At 55.4% G+C, this 24,909-nt stretch overlaps 2 protein-coding genes across 8 annotated transcripts; both read right to left on the bottom strand.

Moving 5' to 3' along the window:
* Positions 1-12,510: 12,510 nt before the first annotated feature.
* On the bottom strand, positions 12,511-16,541 carry SMIM41 (small integral membrane protein 41). 2 transcript variants are annotated; one of them, XM_047867622.1, is made up of 2 exons: positions 15,891-16,541; positions 12,511-13,045 (listed from the first exon to the last, which is right to left on the bottom strand). In XM_047867622.1, the coding sequence occupies exon 1, from the start codon at positions 16,454-16,456 to the stop codon at positions 16,037-16,039; it is 420 nt and encodes a 139-aa protein (XP_047723578.1). In that variant the 5' UTR covers positions 16,457-16,541; the 3' UTR covers positions 12,511-13,045; positions 15,891-16,036. The 2 variants fall into 2 exon arrangements, with proteins under 2 accessions (XP_047723578.1, XP_047723577.1); XM_047867621.1 differs by having other exon boundaries at positions 15,906-16,541.
* Positions 16,542-18,233: 1,692 nt separating this feature from the next.
* On the bottom strand, positions 18,234-24,664 carry ATG101 (autophagy related 101). Of its 6 annotated transcripts, none has more exons than XM_047868153.1 (5): positions 24,360-24,482; positions 23,975-24,097; positions 22,292-22,352; positions 20,622-20,949; positions 18,234-18,941 (listed from the first exon to the last, which is right to left on the bottom strand). In XM_047868153.1, exons 3-5 carry the CDS (start codon positions 22,327-22,329, stop codon positions 18,537-18,539), a joined length of 771 nt encoding a protein of 256 aa, XP_047724109.1. In that variant the 5' UTR covers positions 22,330-22,352; positions 23,975-24,097; positions 24,360-24,482; the 3' UTR covers positions 18,234-18,536. The 6 variants fall into 6 exon arrangements, with proteins under 6 accessions (XP_047724109.1, XP_047724110.1, XP_047724113.1 ...); XM_047868154.1 differs by having other exon boundaries at positions 20,622-20,898; XM_047868157.1 differs by lacking the exons at positions 22,292-22,352; positions 24,360-24,482 and adding an exon at positions 24,646-24,664.
* Between the last annotated feature and the right edge of the window lie 245 nt (positions 24,665-24,909).

The raw sequence follows: 24,909 nt of genomic DNA, 5'->3' as shown, positions 1-24,909 counted from the left end.
TATTTTCGTCCGTTCCAACCAGCCTCATCTGCGTGCCTACTGCACAGCCAGTGCAGGAAACAAACCATTCTAGGAAAAAGAGGGGATTCAGTTCAAGGGAATTCGGTGCTCATAAAATCGCAGGGTGGAGGTGGCAGGCGTCAGGAGGCTTCCCAGGGAACTGCTGAGTTCAAGGACATACCAACAGACCCCCAGGTCATCATCCACAGATCCGGAATCACCACCACCAGAGCTACCACCGGACGCCCAAGGCAGTCGTGCGGGGACCCCATAGTCTCCGTCGCACAACCTTGCTGGTCGGCAGAGGACGGCCCCCGCCAAACCTGCAACTCACAAGCCCTGCACAAGTGCATCTATCTGACGGCACGTTGCTGCAAGGGAGCCTGAGGAGCATGGTGTCTGATTTCCTGGCCCCCGCAGGACACGTTGGGGATGAGGACACATTGAAGGATGAGGGAATGGATGCTGAGATCCAGTGCACAGTCCCCAGCCCAGACGAGAAGGCAGGAGTTCGCCGGACCCCTCTCTCAGGGGTGGGGGTGACAGGACTCTCTGTTCCCTGGGCACCATCAGAAAGTTGGGGCTCATCTCCCCAGTTACCTGACTTCTGGTCTATTTTTCCTGCCATTGCTTTGGCACCTCTAGAGCCCTCCATCACCCGTGGACCTCTTGCCTCAATAGACTGACGTCCTCTCTGCTGGAAAGTGTAAAGAGGCGGGTGGAAAGCGGAAAGAGGCGGGTGATACTGGCTCCTTTTGCCACCAGGTCCCTTTAATCTCCCCCAAAGGCACATCTACTCCATATGCAAATGTCTTTACCGAAGTACTTGCATGAAAGGGAATTACCCCTTCTGAGAGGAAACATTAAAGCCCCAGCTGACTTGGAGTTTCCCTTGAGTTTCACTAAGAAATGCACTTAAAAACAAGGGCGTTTCCAAGGCAGGGACTCCTCACACGGAGTTTCCCAGTCTGGGCTGCCCTCCTGCCTCCAACACCCCCCTCTCCTTCCCTCTCCCTCGGACATCCACCCCTTCCCGCCATGGGCCCCTCACCTGCCTTCAGAACAGGCCTCAGGTCTGGCTCCTGCAGCCTTAAATAGATTCCAAGCCTGGAGGGCGGCTTGGAGGAGGTGGGGTGCAGTCCCCAGGGGACAAGGACAGCAAACCTCCCATAAATTTCCTAGTCCCACTAAGGGAACTAGAGACACCCCGTTCCTTCTCAGGTGGCTCCAGGCTACATGAACGTGGAAACAACTCCCAGGGACAAGAAGGTCAGACAAATGTGACTGCAGGAAGAACAACTCCACACTTGCAAGGCGCCTGTCCTGCTCCAGAGGTCATCAGGGCCCCGTTACCCTGTCCAGGATCCTTCAGGGCCTCCTGGCATCAGAACAGGGCCCTGGCTTGGGTTACCTTCTTTAATCCAGAGCCTTCCCTATGCAGAAATGAAGGGTGCCTCCACTCCCCTAGCACACTCTCAGGGTGCCTTGGGAGCTTATTCAAGGGAGTTGAGGCTGAGACAGTGGCCCTCCCCTCCCTCACCCCTACTTACTTACTGCATAAGTAAGGGGGTGTGGGCAGGGGTGGGGTATGCCAGGGGAAGTGCTGTGGGCAAGAGCACAGCCTTGAGGCTGGCAAGGGCTGGAAGGAAGGCTCAGAGGAAGAGATAGTGGCCGGTGTGGCTGGAGTCAAGAGGGAGGAGTGGGCAGGGAGCCTCTAAAACAAACTCCTTAGGCACGACCTCCCCAGACTTCTCCATCAAGTAGCGGTGGACTGAGGCTGTCCCTCTCTGAGGCTTGGGGAGGGGAAGAATGGGGTGGCCATCCAGTTTTTACCCACTCCTGCATGGGAAGCTGCTGCTGCCCTCTGGCTAACAACCAAGGCGAGAGCCTGCTGGGCTGCGGTGGCCCTCCGATGCCTCCCCAGCGACCATTCCCCTTTTCTTGGTAATGTTCTTGATATTCTGTCCACACTTCCCCCAACAACCCATTGTGCTTTGTGGGGAACTAACGCCCCCATGGGTTCTAGGGTGGGCGTGCAAGACCATGCCTGCTCCCCACCAGTTATGGGCTCAGGATGGGAATATGACCCATGTGGGTCAAGTGGGCTGCTTGGAAAGTCGCTTCCTCACCCTCTCAGGAGAGCCTCCCAAAGCCACCCTCCCTCTGACCTGGACCTGAACCAGGGAGCCGCAAGCGCGGGAGCTGCTGTACCCCTTTGGGCCACACGAGGGCACCAATCTCAGGTGGCTGCCACGTTCACGCCCGGCAGTAGAGAGACTGACTATCCAGACTTTGCCCATCTGAGCTACAGACTACCCCGGTCTTGACTGGCGGAGCCTGAGTCAAACCAGCCCTGAGGTCCATCTTCCTCTGTACTAGCCAGTTGGCTGAGCTCCTAAACCTTTTTTACTGCTTAGCCCAGTGTGAGTGAGGTGCGTGTGTCCTTGCAAAGGAAAGCCTTCTGCTAACTCCACGGTGCTTCTCAAGCTGCAAAAAGCAAGTGTGCCCAGGCATGAAGCAGGAGAGAGTCGACATAGGCAGGGAGCTTCCGAGAGTTTGGTGGCCGGAACAAAGGATGCATGTGGGAACAAGGGGGCTGGGTGCACCCAGGCGACATGGAGGTGTAAGCTAGGTTAAGGAGACACAGAGAAATGGGCAACCAGGGAGGTTTGAGGCAGTAATGTGATGACAGGGCAACACTGTCCCATAAAATTTTCTGCAGTGACGGAAATGTTCTGTACCTGCACTGTCCGATATGGAAGCCATGAGCCACACATGGCGACTGAGTACTTGGAATAGGACTTGAACTAGGACTGAGGGACTGAATTTTTAAATTGTATTTCATTTTAATTAATTTAAATTTAAGCAGCCACAGATGGCTAGCGGCTACAACATTGGACAGCGCCGCTCTGGAGGAAGGGCCGGAAGGCAGAAGATTTGGAGGCAGGGACCCCTGTGGAAATGGTCCAGGGAAGAGAGGGAAGACAGTGGCAAAGACATGGAGAGGACAGGATGGGTGCCAGAGGTTGTTAATAACTAGAACCAGGAAGAAAGTCATGATGATGAACTGAGAGTGGGAGGAGGGAGGGAGAGCCTCGGGGGTTCCCAGGCAGGATGCTTGCTATAGCATCACTAGGAGCAGGTGTAGAGATGATGAACTCCATTTCGGACATGGGGAAACCGACATGCTTTGGGACATACAGGTGGGGGCATCTGGTGGGCACTTCTGTATGCGGCTCTGGTGCTCAGGAGAGAATCAGAGCTGGAGAGAGATTTGTCAATCCCTAGTGCTCACGAACTGACAGGCCACAGGCCACATGAGACCACAGGTGGAAGTTTGGACTGGCTCACATTTTTTTTGAATGGAAGCTACACTTCAAATTCATGGTGTCTGAAAATCTGTATTTCCATCTCTTCTTGAAAAACCGGAAGATCTGACACCATCAGGCCTGATCCCTCCTGCAAGAGCCGTCTCTAGTTGCCTAGCAGCCCCTCCCTTAGAGGGACACCCTCCCTTGCCCACCTAGCCCTGTGGGCACTGTCTTTGATCACCCCTGATAGAATATTTGGTAGTTGTGGTAGATCGTTTCAAAAGACTCACAAGGCTTCCTCTTCCATCCGGCAGGCCCCTTTGCAAAGTGACTTGCTCACTACTGTCCTCAAGAGGTGCCATTTAGGGGCACCTGGGTAGCTCAGGCCATAAAGGTTGAGCGTCTCACTCTTGATTTCAGCTCGAGTCATGATCTCATGTTTCGTGAGATCGAGCCCCGCGTGGGGCTCTGCGCTGACAGCTCGGAGCCTGCGTGAGGTTATCTGTCTCTCCCTCTCTATCTCTCTGCCCTTCCCCTGCTCGCTCACACGTGCATGCATACACTCTCTCAAAATAAATAAATAAATAAATAAATAAATAAATACTTTTTTTAAAGGCCACCTATGTCCTCCTCTTGAATCTGGGTTGACTTTATGACTTGCTTTGACCAAATGCAACAGAGGTGATATCAAGTAACTTCTCAGGACCCAGCACCATGTCAAAGAAGCTCAGGTTAGGGGCGCCTGGGTGGCTCAGTCAGGTAAGCATCCAACTCTTGTTTCGGCTCAGGTGGTGATCTCGAGGTTTCGTGGGTTCAGGCTCCACATCAGGCTTCGTGCCGACAACGTGGAGCCTGCTTGGGATTCTCTGTCTCCCTCTCTCTCTGCCTCTCCCCAGCTTGCGCTGTAACTGTCTGTCTCAAAATAAATAAACTTTAAAAAAAAAAAAAAAAACCTCGGGCTAGATTACAAGCATGACAGATCAAGGGAAGAGAAAAGTGTCCCAGCCATTCCATTGCCCTCCCCCCATGTGGGGTACCAGTCATGGGGGTGAAAGCAGTGGAACCGCCCAGAATGCCCCTCGGAGCCCTGCAAAAAGTCCTAGAATTGTGAGCAAATAAGAAACGAGGGCGGTGGTCCTTTCAAGCCACTACAGTTTGGAGGAGTTTGTCCTGCAGCAACAGAAAGCTGAAACAGTAGTTAAACGCACCAGATGGACAAGATCAGGCAGGGAAAAGAGAGTGAGGACAATGCAGGATATGACCAGTATCCAGGGGTGGACAAAGGACAAGCCCCCGAGACGTGCTGGGGGAGAGGTCCCTCTCCGAGCGAAACTGAACTCAACAGAGAAGAAGTTTTGTGAGGAATTTTCCAGTTGAGCTCTTCCCCCCCCCCCCAAATTACGTGATTTTTAATAGTAAAATAGTTCCATAAAGAACCTGTGCATTTCCATTATTTTAGTACAGCAACAGAACCAACGTGACAGCTCCCAGCCATAACCACAGCAGCCAGAGTTATGGCTCAGAAATTAACGTGCAGAATGTATAATATGACAAAGCCTACCAAGGTACGCTCAGATTAGTCTAGTACAACATTACCAATCTCTCAGCCGATGCAGTCAACTTCCCCACAGAGTTGGGTATGTCAGGCCCTCGGGCTTCCTCGGCATGGCGCCTGGGTCCCCACACCTCAGCCAACAGCCCCAGGCCACTGACGCCCGTCTGTGGGTCAGTTCACTTCAGGCAACACAGTGGCGGACCTGCTATAGAGATTGGTCAAACCAAGCCAACAAAAGTCCACTCGAGGAATGGACTTTCTTTGAGACAACCACGCTGCAGGAAAACCAGCCAAGATCTATTGCGTTGCAGGAACCGCAGAGCACAGTCAACTTTGGGTAAAATAGTTGTGGCAAAATTGAAGTTCTGGGATTACATTTACATCCTGTATAAAATTCTTGAACATATTTGGCCATTGCTCCCTGTAGAGGTTTGTTTCACATAAGGAGCAGTTCCGAAATGTGTTTTTTAAAACACTCTTTGGGGGAAACGTGAATTTAAATTTAGTAATGTGGCATTATAGTCCTTGGAAAGAAAATTAATTTTATACTGTTGTTCTGACAAAGTAAGGGAAATGCACTATCTGAAGTAATGTGATCTAATTTTTTCCAAAATGTTTCTTCTCTTCTGAAGGGAAGATTTTAAATGACGTTTCCCAAAGTCTGTTTGTTGGAATGGTGGTCCCATGAGATGCTCCTTAAAAAGAAAACAAGGGCGGGGGGGGGGGGGGGAGGGAGGACAAAGGAGAAAAAAGAATTCTTTGGTCACATCTACCTATTTAACTTTGCTTAACACAGTACTCCCAGATTGATTAGACCACAGAACCTTTGTTTTCAAGTACTGCCCATTAAAGTCCCTTGAAACTAGAGTAACCAACCGTGGAACCCACTTTAAGAAACACTGCCTAGGGGTGCCTGGGTGGCTCAGTCAGTTAAGCGTTCAACTTTGACTCAGGTCATGATCTCACAGTTTGTGAGTTCAAGCCCAGACTTCAGATTCTACATCTCCCTCTCCCTCTCTCTCTCCCCCTCTCCTGCTCACACTCTGTGTCTCTCTCTCAAAAACAAATAAACATTAAAAAATATTTTTTGAAAGGAAGGAAGGAAGGAAGGAAGGAAGGAAGATTGCCTTAGCCACTGGAGGAGGGATTCTGCCAAATGGTTTTGAAATATTCATCAATTAATTCATTTCGCCTACAATTCCTGTAACATTTGGTATCTGATAAAGAAATTTTAAACAAGAAGATACATTCAAAATTGGGAACCAACAGACAACAAACTGTCCCAGTCACCAGCCACCTGTGTGTTTAAAGTGACTGGTTCTGCTCCCACTGTTTCCGTAACTTCTGGAACACACCGCCCCTCCCCACCTCCGTACTGAAGTGTGTTGCTCAAATCTTCAACCAATCACACAGCTCTGCCCCTCTCCGCCCTGCCTGCACACCGGGAAAAATGTGCTGATTTTTCCCACAAACCCATGCAGAGTAGTGTCTAAAAGAACGGACAGTGTTGAAAGCGTTTTGGAGTTATTTGATTTCCTCCACAAACTTCACTGTTCATTGATTTGTTATTGCTAAATCCAACAGGTGAAGATGACAATCGATAGCTGGAAGGCTGCCAACTGCCCCCCTTAAACTTTGCTGTCATTTCTCCAAAGCCTCCATTCATGCCAGCAGCATAGCATATGATCAACTCCCGTGTGCCTCAGTTAGGTTCTAGTCCATTTCCGGAGTTAACACATCTTTTGCTAGAGAAAACTAAGGGGCTATGATGCATTTATTATAGTTTCTCCCTCCTCCCCACCCTGTGATTGAAGAAGTAATCTAAGAGACGATGTCATTTACTCAAAAATACATTTCCTACCGGCCCTCTATGTGCAGCAAACAAAACAGCAAAAACCCCTCTCCTAATGGAGCTGACATTTGAGCAGATGGCTCAGGCAGAGAAGTTTCCAGCTAATATGGTGGCTCTTATCATGAAAAGCAGTCCAAGAAAGAGGCCAATCTGTGCCTTTAGCCAGGTTGTTGTTCTGCAAGGAAGGGGTCCAAAGTTAGGAGAATAGGAAGGTTCCCGTCGACTTTCAACTGCGAATGAAGAGCAGCTCTCACACGGGTGGGAGAGTCTAGGTGGCTCAGAAGGAGAAAGACCCCGGCAGAGAAATGGAGCTGGGGTTGAAGCCTCCGCCTGTGGAAACAACAGAAGCGCAGGCTGAGGGCACCCCCATGGACCGCCAGTGAAATGAAACCCTTAGGGACCCTCACGTGGTGCAAGGGAGTGAGGTAGTTAAGACGAGTGGCCTACACAGCTTTGGAATCCCAACCAGATCCTTCACTAAAATATATCTTGGGGGCGCCTGGGTGGCTCAGTGGGTTGAGCGTCCAACTTCGGCTCGGGTCATGATCTCACCGTTCACGAGTTCGAGCCCCACGTTGGGCTGGGCCTGCTGCTGTCAGCAAAGAGCTTGGAGCCTGCTTCGGATCCTCTGTCCCCCTCTCTCTCTGCCCCTCCCCACTCGCGATCCCTCTCTCTCTCTCTCTCTCTCTCTCTCTCAAAACTAAACATTTAATTAATTAACTAACTAATTAATTAAATACATCTTGGACCATCAGAGAAGCTCAGTGTGTTCTGGGCCAGGGGAGGGTGGCAGCCAGGGACAGGAACAGCTTCTTCTGTCCCACTCACTGGCCATCGGTGGATCGTTGGCCAAGAAGAGTGCAGGCCCTCGGGCCTGAGAGCTCAGGAGATGACGCCCAGGCTTCCCTCTCTCCCAGAGTGTGTGACATGGCTTTGTGGCCATCATTTCTGGGTCACTCTTCGGTTTGGGTAGAAGAGCACGCTCCCTGCGCAGGGTAAGGAGGCTGGGGCCTCCGTGGCCCTGTCAGGACGCCTGCGCTCCCTGGGCCACCTTGCTGTGTCTTAACCACACAGGGGACACAGGGCCCCCCACGTGTCTCTATTGATTCTCTCCTTCAGGTCTTTGACCAAATGTCTCCTCCTCGGTGACACCTTCCTTGATGACCCCGACTTAAAATGTCAGTCGTTCCCCACACTCCGCAGGCACCCTCCCTCTTTTGTTCTAGCGCTTATTACCAACTGTTACCAGTTGAGTTGTGACCTGCCCCCCTCACCCCGCCACCAAAAGACATGTTGGAGTCCTAACCCCTAGCACCTCAGAATGGGAACTTATTAGGAAACAGGGTCAGTGCAGACATAATTAAATTAAAATGAGGTCATGCTGGGGGCGCCTGGGTGGCGCAGTCGGTTGAGCGTCCGACTTCAGCCAGGTCACTATCTCGCGGTCCGTGGGTTCGAGCCCCACGTCGGGCTCTGGGCTGATGGCTCAGAGCCTGGAGCCTGTTTCCGATTCTGTGTCTCCCTCTCTCTCTCTGCCCCTCCCCTGTGCATGCTCTGTCTCTCTCTGTCCCAAAAATAAATAAACGTTGGAAAAAAAAAAAATTTTAAATGAGGTCATGCTGGATTAGGGTGGGCCCCCTAATCCAACCTGACTGGCATTTTTTTAAGAAGAAAGAAATTTGGAAACAGAGACACACGGCAGGAGAACGCCGCGCCCCATGACAACGGAGGCAGCTGACATTTCAGAGCCGTGGCAGAGAGGTGGCGATTTCAGCTCCAGAAGGTGGGGGGAGCACCTCAGGCGAGAGGGCAGGGGAAGGGGAAGGCCAAGGACAGAGTCCTGAGGAACTGAGCACGCAGGGCTGGGAGGGGCAGGAGGAGGGGCTGGCACAGGGATCTGCCAGAGAGATGAGCCGGGGCAGGGGTAAAGCAAGACTCCCCCAGGGGCAGCCGGGAGCTGGGGGGCCCAGGTTCCACCCAGGCTGGCGCCCCCACACTCTGGACCACATCGTCTGGCAGCTTCCCTCAGTGGGTGTTAGCATTATCCAATTTTACCGGTGAGAGAGAGGATTTCCATTACTAAGTGATGGACCCAGGGGGAGCCCAGAGTCACAGCCTCCTCTCTCCAAGGCCCCGAGCTTCCTGCAGAAGCTGGCGTGGGGGAGGGGAGGGAGGGGGCAGCAGTCCCCTGCAAGTGGCCAGGTGGGCCGCTGAGATAAGAACTACCAGGCGGCCTCAACCACCAACCCCCCCACCCACACACACCGCATCCCCCCAGGGCTTGGATCTCCTGCCGCCAGCCCGGACAGAGGCCAGGCTGGAGAGGAGCGAAGGGCGCACACGTGGGCGCAAGTGCGGGCCACTCTTTGGAAAAGTCTGGCTACAAAGATGAAGTGAGACGCGGGGTAGTAACTGGAGGAGCACTGGGTGAGGAGGAGGGCTATTTTAAGCTGGAAGAAACCTGAGTGTGTTTGGAAGCCAGAGTCAGTGGAGAAGAAGCCACTGAAGGAGCATTAAAGAAACGAGTGGAGCAGCAGAGGGCACTGAGCCGGAGGAGGGGGAGGGGTGCGCCGCGGCAGGAGCACATCCTCAGCACGGGGACAGGCCACAGGAAAGCCCCTGGTTCCCAGGAGGCGCGCTGCAGATCTGGGGACAGAAGCGGAGGCAGAGGGCGTTGTCTGCTGGCGCCTCTGTTCCGTGAGAAGCAGGCGGCGAGGACGTCGGAGCAGAGAGCGGAGCGCAGGGGGGAAGAGGGAGGGCGGGGCTTGAGAGTGGGGAAGTCTTGCCGAAATTCAGCTGGGAGACAGAGCCAGCCGCAGGGAGGGAGGGCCAGGCGTGGCAAGGGTCCACTGGGGGGGGGGGGGCACTCTTGGTGCCACCAGTCTGCCCGGGGCTGCGATGTTCTTTGGAGGCACGCAGCGGCCAGGTGCGAGTTCAAAGAACAGAGAGTTGCATCCATCCAGGGCTGAGGCTCTAGCAGGAGGGCTGCGTGGGAAGAGTGAAGTCAGGAGATGGGCAGGAGCAGGACTGAGGTAACGCACATGGACTCCAAACTGGAGAGGAGGGACGTGGGGGCCGGCCGGGGCTGCGCCACAGGGAGGGCCTAGAAAGGGAGAGGTCAAGGGACCATCGTGAAAATGTGTGAATGAGCAGGCTGAACGAATAGAAAGCACAGCAGCATCTGAAGGGGTCTCAGAGGCGGAGTCACCCTGGGTCACCCGGCAGGATGCGGGACTCTCACCAGTGTGCCTGCTGCGCCTTGGAAGGGCGGCTCAGTAGCCGCGGAGTAGGATGAGGTGCCTTTGTGAGTGTTCATTCTGTGTTGCTTTATTTCGCCCGGGTACGATGAGCGTGTGGTAAGCATTCACACGGTACTGGGAAGGGTGCTACAAAAAATAAACCCAACCTTCTCCCGACCGTGGGTCCACCGTTTCCACTTTCTTCTGGACGGGGGCTCCTTTTTCCCCCTGAGGTTGAGGGTAGTGGCCGGGTGGCTCAGGCTGGCCACACGGCCTAGCAAGAAGCCCTCCCCACTCTCTCCCTGCAAGGTCTCAGGCCGAGGCCCCCTCCCAGGACACCAGAACTGCTGGGACGTGGACGCTCCTGGCCACCCACTCGGTTCCGAAGTCTTTCCTTCCCTGACTGCCAAGATAGCAGTTTCCCTGGTTTCCCACCCACCTCCCCGGGATCTCCTCCTCTGCCTCCTTGACGGGCCCCTCTTCTGTCTTGCCTTTAAGTGGCGTCCTGCGGGGTGGCATGCCAAGTCTCCTCCCATCTTGCCCCAACCACTCCCCCAAAGCTGACCCGTTCCCACAGCTCCACTTTCTGTCTCTAGCAGCATCGCGCCCAGAATGCACCGGAACTGGACGCATCCGCGGTCCCCTCTGCAGCAGCCACAGGTTGGTTTATGGCCACCCCACATCTGTTTGCCCCAGGACTGAAACAGGCCTAGATCTGGTGAGGAGAACATCCCCTTCCTTTGGGCCCTGTGGTTTGTCAAGACACCCCACACACATACACTGTGAGTAGAGCATGGGACTGAGGCCTCGAACATTCTCTCCTTGCAGCACAGCGATTCAGGGTGAGCACAGAGTCAAACAGGCCCAGTCTCAGCTGCTCCAGGGGTTCGGCCTGGCTGACCTGGGAGATGACCCCCCCCCCTTTCCTGATAGATTTGAACCTGAGAATAAAGCCAACATCCTGCCTTACACAGAGGCTGGGACTAATAACAGGCACACGGACTGTGCATTTGCTCCCTGCCAGGCACCCTGCATGCGTGAATCTCATCCATCCCAAAAATGCACAAGCGAGGCCCTGCCTCTCCCCGCTCTAGCCACCGAGGGATTGAGCCCCTTGCACGGATCACACGGCTGGCGAATGCGGTGCCAGAGTTCACATCCAGCTGTGTGATTCCAAGTCCTCGCTCTTAACACCAGACCACCCTGCCAGAGGCTGACAGCAGTGAGCAGACCAAGCCACGGAAGGAGGAGGAACCAACATTGACTGAGACCTGAGTCACAGCAGGCCTGAGGTGAGAGCTACCCCTGGGCTTTTCAGTTACATGGGCCAATAAATCCCTCTGCTCAAGCCAGGTATCATTTGGGTTTCCAGTAAATGCAGACCAGCTGATAACATGTCACCTCAGTTGGTGGCAGGCATCTCCAACGGCCCAGGACTTCACAGCAGGACCCAGATCCCGCGTCCCTCACATCCAACTAGTGACCAAAGCCTGGGCCCCAAATACTGCTTGGATCTGTGCCCTTGCTTTCCCCTCCTGGTCCAGGCCACTATTGCTTTGCCGGGTTTCGATCACAGCCTCCTTGCTGTCCAGCCTGCTCCCCCCTCCCCCAACACACAAACTTCTGTCACGACCCCCTGAGGTCCAGAGCTCACCGTGTCACCCGGCAGCCTGAAGCCCTCTGGATACCTCACCACCCCCAGGGTAAATTCCACTCCTCTTCAGCCGCCTCGCCTCTGGTCTCATCTCCCTTCACACCCTGCTCCTAGGGTACCCCCAGCCCCACGCCTCTCTGCGCCTCTGTCCAGAATGTTCCTCCGCCTTCTTCGCCCCATACGTGTCCATTCTGCACACCACCTTCTCTATGAGCAGGTTACTCTCTGCTCTTGGCTCCGTTGACACTGGCCACTTCTTATTGTCTCTTTTAACTTCAGTTTCGTGAGCATGCCTGGCACAGAGCAGTCACTCAGTGAATACTCATGGAAAAGATGAATAAATGAAGTGTTCCCAGGAACCGGGTGGGTGGTTCTACACCTCTTCTCTGGGGACGGTCAGGTTCGGGGAGCGGGAAGTAACATCACATGATAATTACCGTGCAGAAAACCTTTCATCTATAGACAAGCACATTACCTGTTGGATCCTCACCATGACATTGCTGCCCCCGTTTTATAGATGGAGAGACCGAGGTTCAGGACGGTTTTACCATCTAGAATTCAGTGCACACGCTCACAAAACCCCCTCTCATTTCAAAGCACCTCAGGTTAACGCTGGCCTGTGTGTGATTAGACCCCAGTTCAGCGGTTGAAGGAAGTAGTGTTCTTGCCCACACTGGCCACAGGGGGGCAGTCGAGTGCTGGCACGAGAGCGGCCACCTGGCCGCACCTCCTACCCACCCTTAGATTTGGATCAGGGTGTTGACAGGGAATAGCCACCACTGAGGAGAGACCGGGGCAGAGGGGCCATGGCTGGAGCTGCTCTTTCAGCATCAGCCAGAAACCGTTCAAACTGCAGGGAGGGTGGGAGCAGGGTACCACAAATACCAAGAGTCTGGAGCTGGAAACACAGACTGTATATGCCAAACTTGCATGACCAACGTGTTTAATAACAAGCCACAGGAAGTGATAGGGCCTTGCTGGGACAGCCAAGATCTCCGAATGGGTGACAGTGACCACAGCCCTCAGCAGGGATGGGTCACCGGCCTGTCGGACCACAGCAGCCCTGTATCAGAGATGGGACAGGGACTGCACTCATGTCCTCGGAGGCCTGGAAGTCAGGAGGCACAGCCGGCATCAGCTGCATGGAGTATGCAGGGTGTATGTCTGCTTCAGTGCCCTGGACGCGCGGTGGATGCTCAGGGGATTTGGTCATTCCGGGAGCCGCGCCCAGGCGGACTGCAGGAGGCTGAGTGGAGCACATCGGAGGCCAGGTTGAATGCGAGGATCCCGGTGGAGGCCTCACCCCAATCCAGGTCTCTCCCGGGTTGCTGTCCGCAACACTCACGGCTCAAAGGAGCAGGAGCTCCCCAGCATGGCAGGCTGGCAGTGGAGCTCTCTGGGAGACAGACCAACAGACCACGCAAGGCTCAGGATCTGTAACAGAGAGCGACCCCCACCTTCGCTGGAAAGGGAGTCGTACCGCATGGAAGGGGAGGAAAACCCGATACGGACCGGAAAAACCCGACAGCTCTTTCCAACTCGGGGTCAGACTCACAGGCGGCAGGAAGGGTGAGGGAAGATCACCCATCTGCGGCCCCAGCCTTTCCCTCAGGGACAGTGCAGGCTAATGGAGCCTGCTGGGGGGGGTCCAGATGCCCAGCCTCACTCCATGGCACTCAGCCCACACCCACTCCCCCCACCTGTCACTCCAAGTTGGAGCCTGACAGATGGGGGCGACGGTGGCACTCATTCCCCAGTTTTCTAAATCTTTTTCCTCCCCAGCCTTGACAGCCTTGGCCAGGGTCAAAGTTCCATAGGAAACAGCTCAGTATCTTCCCCCAAGAACATCGAAGTCCCTGGCACATCCCACACTCTGGCTCTCCAAGCACTGAGTTGAACAGACAGCAAAGGCAGGAAGTTGGGTGAAGAAAGCCTTTGCCAGGGCAGCTGGGTGGCTCAGTCCATTGAGCATCCGACTTCAGCTCAGGTCATGATCTCGTGGCTCTCGAGTTCGAGCCCCGTATCCGGCTCGGAGCTGTCAGCACAGAGCCCAGGGCCGGCTTCAGATTGTGTCTCCCTCTCTCTCTACCCCTCCCCCGCTCGCACTCTGTCTCCTTCTCAAAAATAAATAAACATTAAATAAACACATAAAGGCTTTGCCTACCCCCTTGGCTTGCCCCCTCCAGCAGACACATGACGCTGGAGGCACAGCCCTTCCCTCCACTGGATCTCTCAGTACACCCCTACCACCACCCAGACTTGAATCCAAATGCCAGTCCAAAAGTCACGGCCCTCACCTCTGATCCCTCTGCTCTGCCCATCTGGATTGTTCTCCATAGATACATATTCCAGTTGACTCTCTGAGCCCACCCCCACCCTCAGGTTCAGGCCGGGAAAGCTGAGCCCAGCTGGCTGGGGAACAGCTGCGGGTTCCTGGAAGGCTGTGCCCAGCAATGAAAGGCTGTCTAACAAGACCACTGGGGAAGAAGGGTCAGGAGCGAGGCAGTAACGTGGGGGTTTGGGGTTCTGGTCCCAGAAGCCATATGCCAAATGCGGTGTGTATGTGAAGGTTCATTCCTTCACAGGCAGAGGTCCTATTCTGCACCAGCATCTCAAACAGTGGTGGGAAATGAAGGAGGACAGGGCAAGAGGAATAACCCAGGGATAGGCCTTCTCACTCAGGGATGCCACCCCCAACCCCTAAGCTCGGAATCGGGAGCCCCCAGCGGTCAGTTCCAGCTCTGTCGTTCACTTGAGCGCGTCACTCTCTTCTCTCCGAGCAGCCCCATTTGTAAAATACAGGGTTCACAGCACACGCGGGAATTCTACAATCCCAGCTAGGGAAGGAGGGGAGAGCACAGGGCACAGGAAGGGGAGAAAAACAGCAGGATGTGATCGGGCAAGGGGGGGTGAAGGAACCTGGATACAATAAAAAGAGGGCATTCTCACCCCCCGTCCGGGACACAGCAAAGGGAGGTGGGAGGTGGGAGGTGTCCCCCAGGCCCAGCCAGAGCAGACACACACACACCCCGCACTGCCCTGGCCAGCCCTCTCCCTCCAAGGGGGTGGCAGTGGTGTCCCTGAGGTGAGAAGTCCACAGCTCAGCGAGGCCAGCGTGGCACAACTGCCTGGGATTAGCGCTAAACCCTGGGCTGCTCTGTCACAGATCACACGTCGTCAGCTTCACAGCTGCTCAGCCACACGCTGCCCATGCTGTCACCTTCCCCTCACCAGGCTCTCCTCACGTGCACCGACTGTCTTCTCAGAAGGAAGCTAGGACCCTGCCTCTGCCCGTGACAAGCTACAGGTCAGAGACACCCCCAAAGAACAGCCATACCCACAGAAACCTCCCAGGGGCCCGTGGGTACAACACTGAGCAGAGGAGAGAGACAGTGAAGGCTTCCCTGCCCAATTCCTGGGGCTGTGTCCCAGGTGGCCTTGGCCTGGAATCACCTTGTCTTTAGGCCACCCAGGCCCTTCCTTCCAGATGGTTCTTGTCCTTGGAGAGCCAGATGGAGCCTCCACAGCTGGGAATCCTCAGCCCCAGCTTCCTGCAGCAACGTGCTCATGAGGCCCCCCGGCTGTCAGGAATCTTGCCATCCACCGCCTTCCCCACACATACCACAAAGCTCCTTGCTCAGGGCCACCTCTGCGCCCCAACAACCAGAAAAGGGACTGGGAGAGGGGGGACCCCAGCCATACCTCCCCATCCCCCAGAGACCTCCAGGCCCCTGGCTCTGCCATAAAACAGGACCCACACTCCCATCCCTGCCTCAAGAGGGGGGCCATAGCGAGGAATCTTACTCAAACCCCCTTCTGGGGACAAGGCTTCAGGAAGGAGAGGAGGAGGAAGCAGCAAAGGCCTGGGTTGTCCGAGTTTCCGTGACCGTGTCTCTCCTCAGCCTCCCAGCGGCATGGGCAGTGCTGGGGCACCCCTGAGTTGGGCCTCAGTTCCCGTGGGGCTGAGCAATGGCGGGGGAGGCGGGAGGGTGCGTGCAGGGTAGAAGAGCTCCAAAGCACACTGAGGCCCCTCTGATCCCCACCACCCCCCCCCCCCCCGCCCCACCTCCCCCTCACGCAGGGTGACCCGCTCTTCTAGAAAAAGGACATGGGTGAGGCGCCACTGGAGAGACACGAGATCGGGAGAAGAGAGGGTGGCAGCCTCTTCCCTCGGGTCCTAGCACACTTGGGGTGCCTGCAGGCCCCACCCTGGGGACATGCAGAGCCCAGGCAGAGTCCCTGAAGAGCTGCCCCCCAACTCTGCCCCCGGCACTCTCACCTGCGGCACTCTCACCTGCGCAGCGCCAGGCTCGCGGAGGGTGGGGAGGGCGCCGAGCCCTCCCACCCCCACCCCTCTCCGCAGCAGGGCCGAGTCGTGTGGGCCGCCCCGGAGGCCGCGACCCCCGCCCTCGAGCGCATGGGTGCCTAGGAGTTGTCGTCGCCTCGGCCGGCGCTGCTGGACTCGGCCTCGCGGGACGCGCGCCGCTCGCGGAGCACCATCGCCGTCAGGCCCTCCGCACGCAGGAGGAGGCCACCGCCCAGAAACAGGACCCCGCAGAGCACAAGCAGTGACAGCACGCCCAGCACCGCCGCCTGCACAACGGGCGGCCCCTCGGGGGGCTCGGGCAGCACCCCCGACTGGTTGCAGCAGGAGCTCAGCCAAGTGGCTGGGGCCGAGGCGCCCGTCCCAGAGCCGTTCATGCTAACTCGCCGGCTGCCCAGATGTGCGCGGAAGGGCCAGAAGTGCGAGAGCCCAAGCCAGCAGGCGGGCCTCGCTGGACTGTGTAGGGGAGGTCCCCGAGGGGCGGATCCTAGGCGCCGTAGGCCCCCTCGGGCGCTGAGCATTCAATATCCTCCAGTGTGGACTATGGCCCAGACTCCCAGGGCCCGGGGTTGTTTCTTCTCGTCCCAAGGGCCTCTACACCCACGCGTGGGAATCCGGCCCATGCATTCAACCAAACCCAGGAGTCGGATCCGCAAGGCTTTCCCTCTCTCCCTTGACAAAGGAAGTCAAGATAGCACCTCCCTCAGAACCCTGAAAAGTCCTTCCAGACCCCACCCCAGGTGCTGGCTGGGGTGCCACCGCACTAAGCAGGACACAAGACAAGCAAGCATCCTGGCTGTCCTTGGGCCAAAGCTCAATACTGCTAGGTGGCCCAGGGGGCCACTTGAACAGGAGGCAAATGAGCAGCCTCCAAGACCTGAGGGATGTGTATCCTTACTCCTCCATCATCGCTTCTGGGAGCCTCTCGGAGCTGGACAAGCAGGCCAGTGCCTCCTTGGGCTGACAGCAAGCAGGGAAGGGCGGGGTGGGGGGGCTTCAAGTCCTACCCCCATTCTTTTGCTCAGGTCCCAGAGATCAAGGAGTTACCAACCAATGAGAAAGCATATTTGAGTCACCAGGGCTCCTGCCCTGACCTTGAGTAAATCAGTCCCCTACATACAGGAAATTATAATGCCAAAAGGAATGGAAATGTTACTGTTCTGTCCACCAAGGGGAGTTCACTGCCAGCTGGGTGGCCCACAGCCAACCTGGAGCGGGGGTGGGCAGTGTGGAGCAGAGTCTCAGAGTCTGGCTGCAGACAAGTAGAAAGTCTCAAAAAGCCAGGATGGAGTCAAGACCCTTCTGCTCAGGTCTCCTGAAAGACAGCAACGCTATGCTTTTTAAAAACAAAGTCACGGCCAACAAACAGCTCTATCAGTCAACAACCCCTCAGGAGGGATTAGCTAACGGCCAGCTAGGAGGAAAACAAGGTCTCGAGGGTTGCAGTGGGGCCAGGTGGGGATTACACACCATCAAGGACTTGCTAGGAAATGGCCTTCCCCATCTCCAAAGCCCCGAGAACCTCCTGAATTCTCCCAATGCTCCGGAGATCAAGGGCAAGACCGTACTAGATCTGTTGTGAAATATCACAGGGCTAAGGTGACTTGGAATGAGAAAAATGTGGTGAACGCTTCCTGGCCATCCTATCTACCGGCTCCAGGGGCAACACCCCCACCCACCCACCCCATTTGGCCTAGCAGAACCGCCCATATACAACCAAAAAGCATCGTAAAATATAGACTAAGTCAGTAAAAAGTACACAATAAGGAGTTCACTGATCTTGAGTATGCTGATGTAGAAATGAGCGTGTTAACAAAGCAGTGTCCTAACAACCAGCCAGGGCCAGCCCGACCTGGAACACCTCTCAGACACCTGCCTCAAGCTGGCCGATCTCTCTCCAGGGAAAGAAACCCCAAATCAGATGAGCTTTCTCATGCACATGGGGACCTGTACGTGCTCTATCAAGACAGAAAAGGTACTTTTTGAGGCAATCATGAAATAAGACCAGATAATACAAAGGGCAGGGCTATCACCGCTTCCTTAAGGAGGGAGAAGAAACGGCACAGTCCTATCCAAAAGCAACAGATCCTGATCTGTGTCATCATTCATAGGACATGGTGACACCTGAATGGTTAACACCTGCTTACATGAATGTCTCACAAAGTACAAAATTGGTCAGTTTTAATCCCATCCCCCCATCACGCTGGAATAACACCCTCAACACACACCTGTGTCCTCATAGGTCTGTCAGAAAGTGTGAATGTTTCCGGGCCGAACACAAGCCAAGGGAGAGATGGCTCAACCTGAACTCACATTCTCAACTTTATTCACCATCCTAGCGATGGCTCTTCCATACAGCAGAGAAGGAAGGGGAACCCCCACCAGGGGTGTGGAGAGACAGTGAAGGCCAGACTTGACCATCAGCTAAGGTTAAAAGAATGACCAGAGACTGGCAACCACAAAACAAGGAAGCCAGGGGTGGCCATTCCAAGTCTCATCAAGGACCTGGGGCAGGTTCCCGAGCCCCAAGGGGCCAATGGTACGATCCCCAGAAGCCAAGGTCTGCAAGCCATCAAGGAGAGCCCACGGCCCCAGTAAGGCCTAGAGGGCAAGGGTGTCTTTGATGAGCCTGCGCATGGTCGTGGTGACCGAGGTGCCCAGGGCATCAGTGATCTGGAAGGAAATCTTGTAGAGGTAGGGCTGCACGTCCCGCAAGCCTGTGTCAAACACGTTGTCCACCTCCGACTGCGTGGGCATCTTGGGCAGGTACTCGTGCCGGTTCATCACCTCCACGATGTTGATGATCTTCTCACAGAGCTTCTCACCCACCTTCTCCCGGCAGATCTGCCGCTCCTGCTCTGTGGCCAGAGCTACCACGTGCACCTTGACCGTCCACACCTCCCAGGGGATGCATTCGTCTGAGAAAGGCCAGCGAGACTTCTTCTTCTGGTAGAACTCCAGGGACATCTGCCCCAGCCCATCACCCCCAGAGTTGCGCAGTGCATCCTGGGGAAGGAGGGAGAACGGATGAGCAGACCAAGACCTTGGAGGAGCTCTCACTGTGTGCTTCCTACACCCCAGGGAATTAGGCTCTCCTAGCTTTATTAGTCCTTCAGGGAGGGTGGGGAATGAGACCCACAGAGGGTAAAGGATTCGTGTGAAATGACACAGCGACCTGCCAGCCTAAACTTGAGTGCTCCAAGCAAATCAACAAAATCTGACGCTAAAGAAAAGTGGGAGGGGCACCTGGGTGGCTTAGTTGGTTGCACGTCTGACTCTTGATTTCGGCTCAGGTCATGATCTCATGGTTTCATGAGTTCCAGCCCCGCACCGGGCTCTGTGCTGGCAGCTCGGAGCCTGCTAGGGATTCTCTCTCTCTCCCTCTGTCTCTGCCCCTCCCCCATTCACACCGTCTCTGTCTCTCCCAAAATAAATAAACCTAAAAACAAACAAACAAACACACACAAGGGGGAAGGGAAGGACATACCAGACCCAGCTTCTCCCTTTTCTCTTCTGAGAAGCGAATGAGACCATTTCATCCAATAATTCTGCCTATCCCCTACCTCCAGGGGCTGTGGTGGCCCCACACTCCTAAGGCAGGTGGGACCCTGAAGCACCCTTCCATCTGAATTTTAGGGCCAACTCGGAGGGTAAGGATGCTTCCCTCAAGTCCTGAACCGTCTATCAAGGAACAATTCTCTCCTTTGTGGACACACCGAGGTCAAGTGACTTTGACTGGTAGTTGTAAGGGCTAACACTTCTACGATGCTTACTGGGGTGCCAGGCTGGTTCACCCACTTGACACATTCATTTAATCCTCATAGTGCGTATGCCCCGTGAAGCAGGTACGATTGTCGTTCCAATTTTACATACAGGGGAACCGAGGGCGAGAGAAGCGGAGTCACCTGCCCAAGGTCACACGCTCATTGGGTGGCAGAGCCTGGCTCCAGAATCCATGCTCTTAACCATTACGTTCCACGTGTCTCTTAGAGGCATCTGGAGGACAGTGACGACCACTGCCTCCCTTGACGAGGGACGGGGAAACTCATGAATTTGCCCTTTCTGGTCTCAGAGGGGCTGGGGAGTGACGGTGGGGAGACACTGTGGCCTCCCGCCATGAGCATAGGCCATGGTGCCTGGCACAGTGTAGGGACCCTCCAAACATTTGTGGACTGGAAGTCAGACAGACAACCCTCCTCCGCTGACCTCAGAGATGGCACCTTAAAAAAATTCCCTCTTACTTTAAAACCTAAAAAAAATCACATCCCCATTCCCACCATTGGCAGCCTCCCACCTTTCTCCACGCCTACACAAGGCACATACAACCACAGGCCCGGGGCGCCCCACCCAAGCCCAGCAACCCTCCCTCCCAGGGAACTTCGCATAGGAAAGGCCCAGACTGCTGAAGGGAAAAGTACAAGCAAGAAAAGGTGTCTGCAGGGAGAGCCGGACAGTCAGATAGAAGGTCAAGACCATGCGGGCAGCGATCACCCCGTGGGACCTGACGCCTCCCTGCCGTCACTCCCTGCCCTCGCCCAAAGCCATCCTCCCCACAAGGAGCGCCGAACACGCCCGTCCCTTAGAACCTGGAAGAAGCTGACGTGAACACCCGGGAAGGGTCCAACAGCAAGCCAGGGTGGAGGGGCGTTCGAGGTCCACCTGCCACCCCCCGGGCCACACCCCTACCTTGAATTCCCCGACAACCTTGCGCAGGGCACGGTCCAGCTCCTCAGAGGAGACGCGCACGTAGGTGAAGTCAATGAAGTCACAGTCCACATCCTGGGTGCCCACGGTGCCGATGGAGTAGGTGCCCTCCTTCTTGTAGTGGAACTTGCCCGTGCTGCGGTGCAGGAGCACGGTGTGCAGCACGGCCAGCATGGCCTCCTCCACCTGCCGCCCTTCCACCGACACCTCCAGCACCTCCGAGCGACAGTTCATCCTGCAGCCGGCAGCCCACACCACGCTGGGGGACAAGAATAAAGACGGGGGAGCTTCACCCCAGCCAGGGGCCACCCTGCAAGAGCAGCCAGGTCAGAAAGCAGACACCTTCTCGATGACCTGCATGTCACCTGTCACGTCCTTTCTGGCCCAGCCAGCCTCCGCCTACGTGGCCCTCCTCTGCATTTCAATGACACATACCATCAGAAAGACTCTTGGGATCAGAAAGGGAGGGAGCCTCAAAGTCACAGTCCAAACAACCAGCCAAGGCTTGACTTCGGTACAGCGTTCAGCGCAGTTTACGGCAAATGTTCACTGTGCGACAGGTGTCAGGCACTGGCCGTTCAAAGGCAAGAACAGCCCCTGCCCTTGACAGGCCACAGGAATGAGAAAGGCAGAAAGAGAGAAAGGCAGGTAAATATTACCTGAGTGGCAAGAGTACAAGGTGGGAGTAAAAAGAAGAGAAAGATTGAAGTCTGACTGCCTGGGACCTTGAACAACCAGGTTAAGGCATCTGGATGGTGCTGAGGGCAGTGAAGAGTCGATGCATCACTGTGCCAAGGTCAAATCTGTGCATCAGAAAGTTAACTCTGGGGCCCCTGGGTGGCTTAGTCAGTTGAGCGTCCGGCTTCGGCTCAGGTCATGATCTCACAATTCGTGAGTTCGAGCCCCGCGTCGGGCTCTGTGCTGAACAGCTCGGAGCCTGGAGCCTGCTTCGGATTCTGTGTCTCCCTCTCTCTGTGCCTCTCCCCCACTTGTGCTCTCTGTCTCTCTCTCAAAAATAAATAAAATGTAAAAAAAAAAAAAAAAAAAAAAATTTAGGAACTTAACTCTGGATAAAAACCAAAGGATGGCTCTGAACTATTTTGTGGTCAGAAACTACTCTGAGAAAGCAGTAAAAACTATGAAGACTGGGCTTTAACACCTGACTCACACACACACACACACACACAACCCAAATCTCACCTAGTTCCAGAGCCATCCACAGACTCTGAAGTAGAAACTCTCAGATTTAAAGCAGAAAGGCTGGGCAAGAAGTCCAGTTAGAGGCCACAACAGCAGGGACGGTTACAAGGGCAGCACAATAGGATGTGGGGGAGTGAAGTGCAAAGTGTGGGAGTTTTCATGTCCAACAGTCCTGGTTTGGACCCCAGCTCTCCTCTACCTTGCTCTGTGGTCTTACGCAAATCACTCAACCTCTCTGAGGGTGTTTTATCCGTCAATTTGGATTCTTGTGAGGATCAAATAAAATTGTATACGTAAAACGCAGTAGAACAGTGGTTAAGAACAATGCCAGACAGCCCAGGTTGGAACCCCAGCCGTGCCACCTGCTCACCGCGTGATCTCGGGCAAGCTGCTTAACCCCACTGTGCCTCAGTTTCCCAAATCTATATAAAGGGGCTATTAATAAAAGCTACCTCGCAAGGACTGTCTCAGGGACTGGATGAGTTAGCATCTGTAAAGCACTTAAAGCAGTACCTGCCAAGGAGTAAACAGTAAGTGTTAGCCACTATAATTCGTTATAATATCATTTCCGCTGAGAGGACACACGCTACAATACAGCACCGGGGGACAGACTGGAAAGGGAAGAATAGACTAGAGAACCAGACCTTGGGAAATAACTGAACAGGAGCCCTGAAGGAGAAGGAAGTGTCAAGTTCCCTCCTGCGGGTTCGGCTTAACACACCTCTCCTGACAGGGAGCTCGGCCACCCCTCACAGCAGACCATGCCATCTTCAGACAGCTCTACCCAGTTGTTCCTTCTACAGAAAGGATCTGCCCCTTACTGCTTTAAACCACTGGCCACAGTGTTTTTTGTTTTGGTTTTAAGTAATCTTTACACCCAACCCGGGCCTCAAACTCACAACCCTGAGATCAAGAGTCATGTGCTCTACTGACTGAGCCAGCCAGGCGCCCCTAACCACTGGTCATAGTCTGGATGTCAGGAGCCACACAGAGTTAAGTCTCACCCCTTTTCCACTAATGTGCCTTTCTGATACCTGGAAGCGACTCTTTCATCACCCCTTACCCCAACCACGGGTTAAGGGTCCCCAGTCCCCATAACACGCCAGCTGGACATGACATCTTATCTGGCAGCTCTCTTCTAAGTGTATTTGTCTCAATCCCCATAATACAGCAGTGCTCAGCAGTGAACACGAGGCAGTCTGTGGACAGCTCAGAGATCAAGCTGGTTCTGCCTCTCACTCGGCTATCAGCCCGAATCTACCTGTCCTAGCAGGCATCTCTTCACCAGATGTTATATAGTCTTGTCTCTCCCACTAGACCTTTCCTGGAGGGCAGGGACCGGATCATACTCGAAACTGGAAACTCAGTACTCAGAAAGTACTTACAAAGTAACTGCTCAATTCACCCTGACCCAGGAGCTCCAGGTCCTTCCCAGGGCTACTGAACTGGCTTCTACACTCAGGAGGAGGGGGGTTCTCCCGCTCATTTCTGCCCTCTATTCACACCCTTCCATTCATACTCCCAGTTCTGGTCCAGCTCCCCCTTCTTCCGCCACTTCCCCCTCTTGCGTCCCCCACAAACCTCCAAACAGGCCACTGGAGCACCTGGGTGGCTCAGTCAGTTGAGCGTGGGACTTCGGCTCAGGTCATGATCTCGCACTGGTGGGTTTGAGCCCCACATCCGGCTCTGTACTGACAGCCCAGAGCCTGGAGCCTGCTTCCCGTTCTGTGTTTCCTTCTCTCTCTGCCCCTCCCCCCCCCCCCTTGTGTTCGTTCGTTCTCTCTCTCTCTCTCGAAAATAAACAAACATTTTTAAAAACTTAAAAAAAAAAAACAAAAAACAGGCCACTTTTTTCTTTTGCCCCACGCCCAGGCTCTTCCCTCATTCTAAGCACTGTTGTAGGAAACACTCCTGCAGGAGGCCAGTACTGACCAACTCCAGCCTCCTTCCCACAGCAAGCCACCTCTGGTCTGTGATGAGCCTGTCTCTCCCCTTCCCCTCACCCCCGCCTCCGGTGAACAGCGAGCCCTCCAGAGCAGGGCGCGAGAAGTCGCCTCCCTCTGGTCCCCCTCCAGGCCCAGGTCTGCAGAGCACTGGGCCATGCTGGAGCCCCGGGCACCCCCACGCCCACTTACGTGTACAGGCTGGAGCGCGGGTGACTCAGGCTCTGCCCATGCCCTTCCTCCTCCTCACGCGCAGGCGCCCGCTCCGCAGGTGCGCTCCGACCTCCGCGCCTGCGGCTGAGCGCTAGGGATGGACTAAAAGCAAAAACAAGGGTCGGTGTCAAGACACTCTGGCGGGTCGCAGGAAGGACCCTCCTCCCGGGTCCCGTTTCTCCCACCGCCACTACTCCAAGGTCCAGGGTCCGGGGAGGAGCTGCCTCCTGAGGTCCCGGGGACGGCGCCCCGCGCCCACCCCGGCCGCGCTCTGGAGTTCGAGGCGCGCCGTCCCTCCCGCCAACCTGGGGAGTGCCCGCGCTTGCACCCGGGAAGGGGGCAGACGGTTAAAACGGTCCCCCACCTCCGGAGCCCGCGTCCGAGAGCCCACGACGGTTCGGTCCCCTAGCCGCGGGCGCCAGACCACCGCGGCAAGAGGCGGCGCCGGCGGCGGAAGTTCGCGCCTCGGCACCCCCCTCTCCGAGCGGGGCGGGTTCCACCGGCTCCATCGGCCTCCGGCGGGGGCGCGAACTCCCATCCGGCCGGGCCCCGCAGCCAGCGCAGCCGCTCGGTCCGCCTTACAGTCACGCCGGCGGACACAGGGAGCCACATACTGCTCCGCAAAAACATGCTACTTTTTTCTTGATTACCTCTCTCGTTTTAATATTTGAGGGTGAGAAGTATCCCCCTCTTTTGGACGAGTCCATTCACTCCCACCACCGAGAATGTTGTTGTGTTTCGGCTGGGACCACGCACTTCCGCCATAGAGATGAGAGGGAAGGAGGGGCCAGTGAGCTCTGTGCCGCCTCCCAAGGCGGAGAGGAGTCATCGGCGGCGAGCCAGTCCCCAACTCTGGGCGCAGAGCCCTGACGGGGTGTCTATCCCCCAAGATGAAGGGGGTGCCATTTGGAGAG

Source organism: Prionailurus viverrinus, chromosome B4 (genome assembly GCF_022837055.1).
Source record: "Prionailurus viverrinus isolate Anna chromosome B4, UM_Priviv_1.0, whole genome shotgun sequence".
Classification (NCBI taxonomy): Eukaryota; Metazoa; Chordata; class Mammalia; order Carnivora; family Felidae; genus Prionailurus; species Prionailurus viverrinus.
Note: the sequence above shows the minus strand (reverse complement) of the source record. Positions and strands in the feature narration are given on the sequence as shown.

What these genes read in the sequence shown, in the direction of transcription:
- SMIM41 (XM_047867622.1), bottom strand. Translation starts at nt 16,456, where the DNA reads ATGCTCAGCGCCCGAGGGGGCCTACGGCGCCTAGGATCCGCCCCTCGG.
- ATG101 (XM_047868153.1), bottom strand. Translation starts at nt 22,329, where the DNA reads ATGCTAACTCATCCAGTCCCTGAGACAGTCCTTGCGAG. An exon ending in CCTGAGACAGTCCTTGCGAG is followed by an intron (nt 20,950 to 22,291) that starts GTAGCTTTTATT and finishes CTGCTCTTGCAG; the next exon opens with GGTGGCCCCTGGCTGGGGTG. An exon ending in AGGTTGTCGGGGAATTCAAG is followed by an intron (nt 18,942 to 20,621) that starts GTAGGGGTGTGG and finishes CTCCTTCCCCAG; the next exon opens with GATGCACTGCGCAACTCTGG.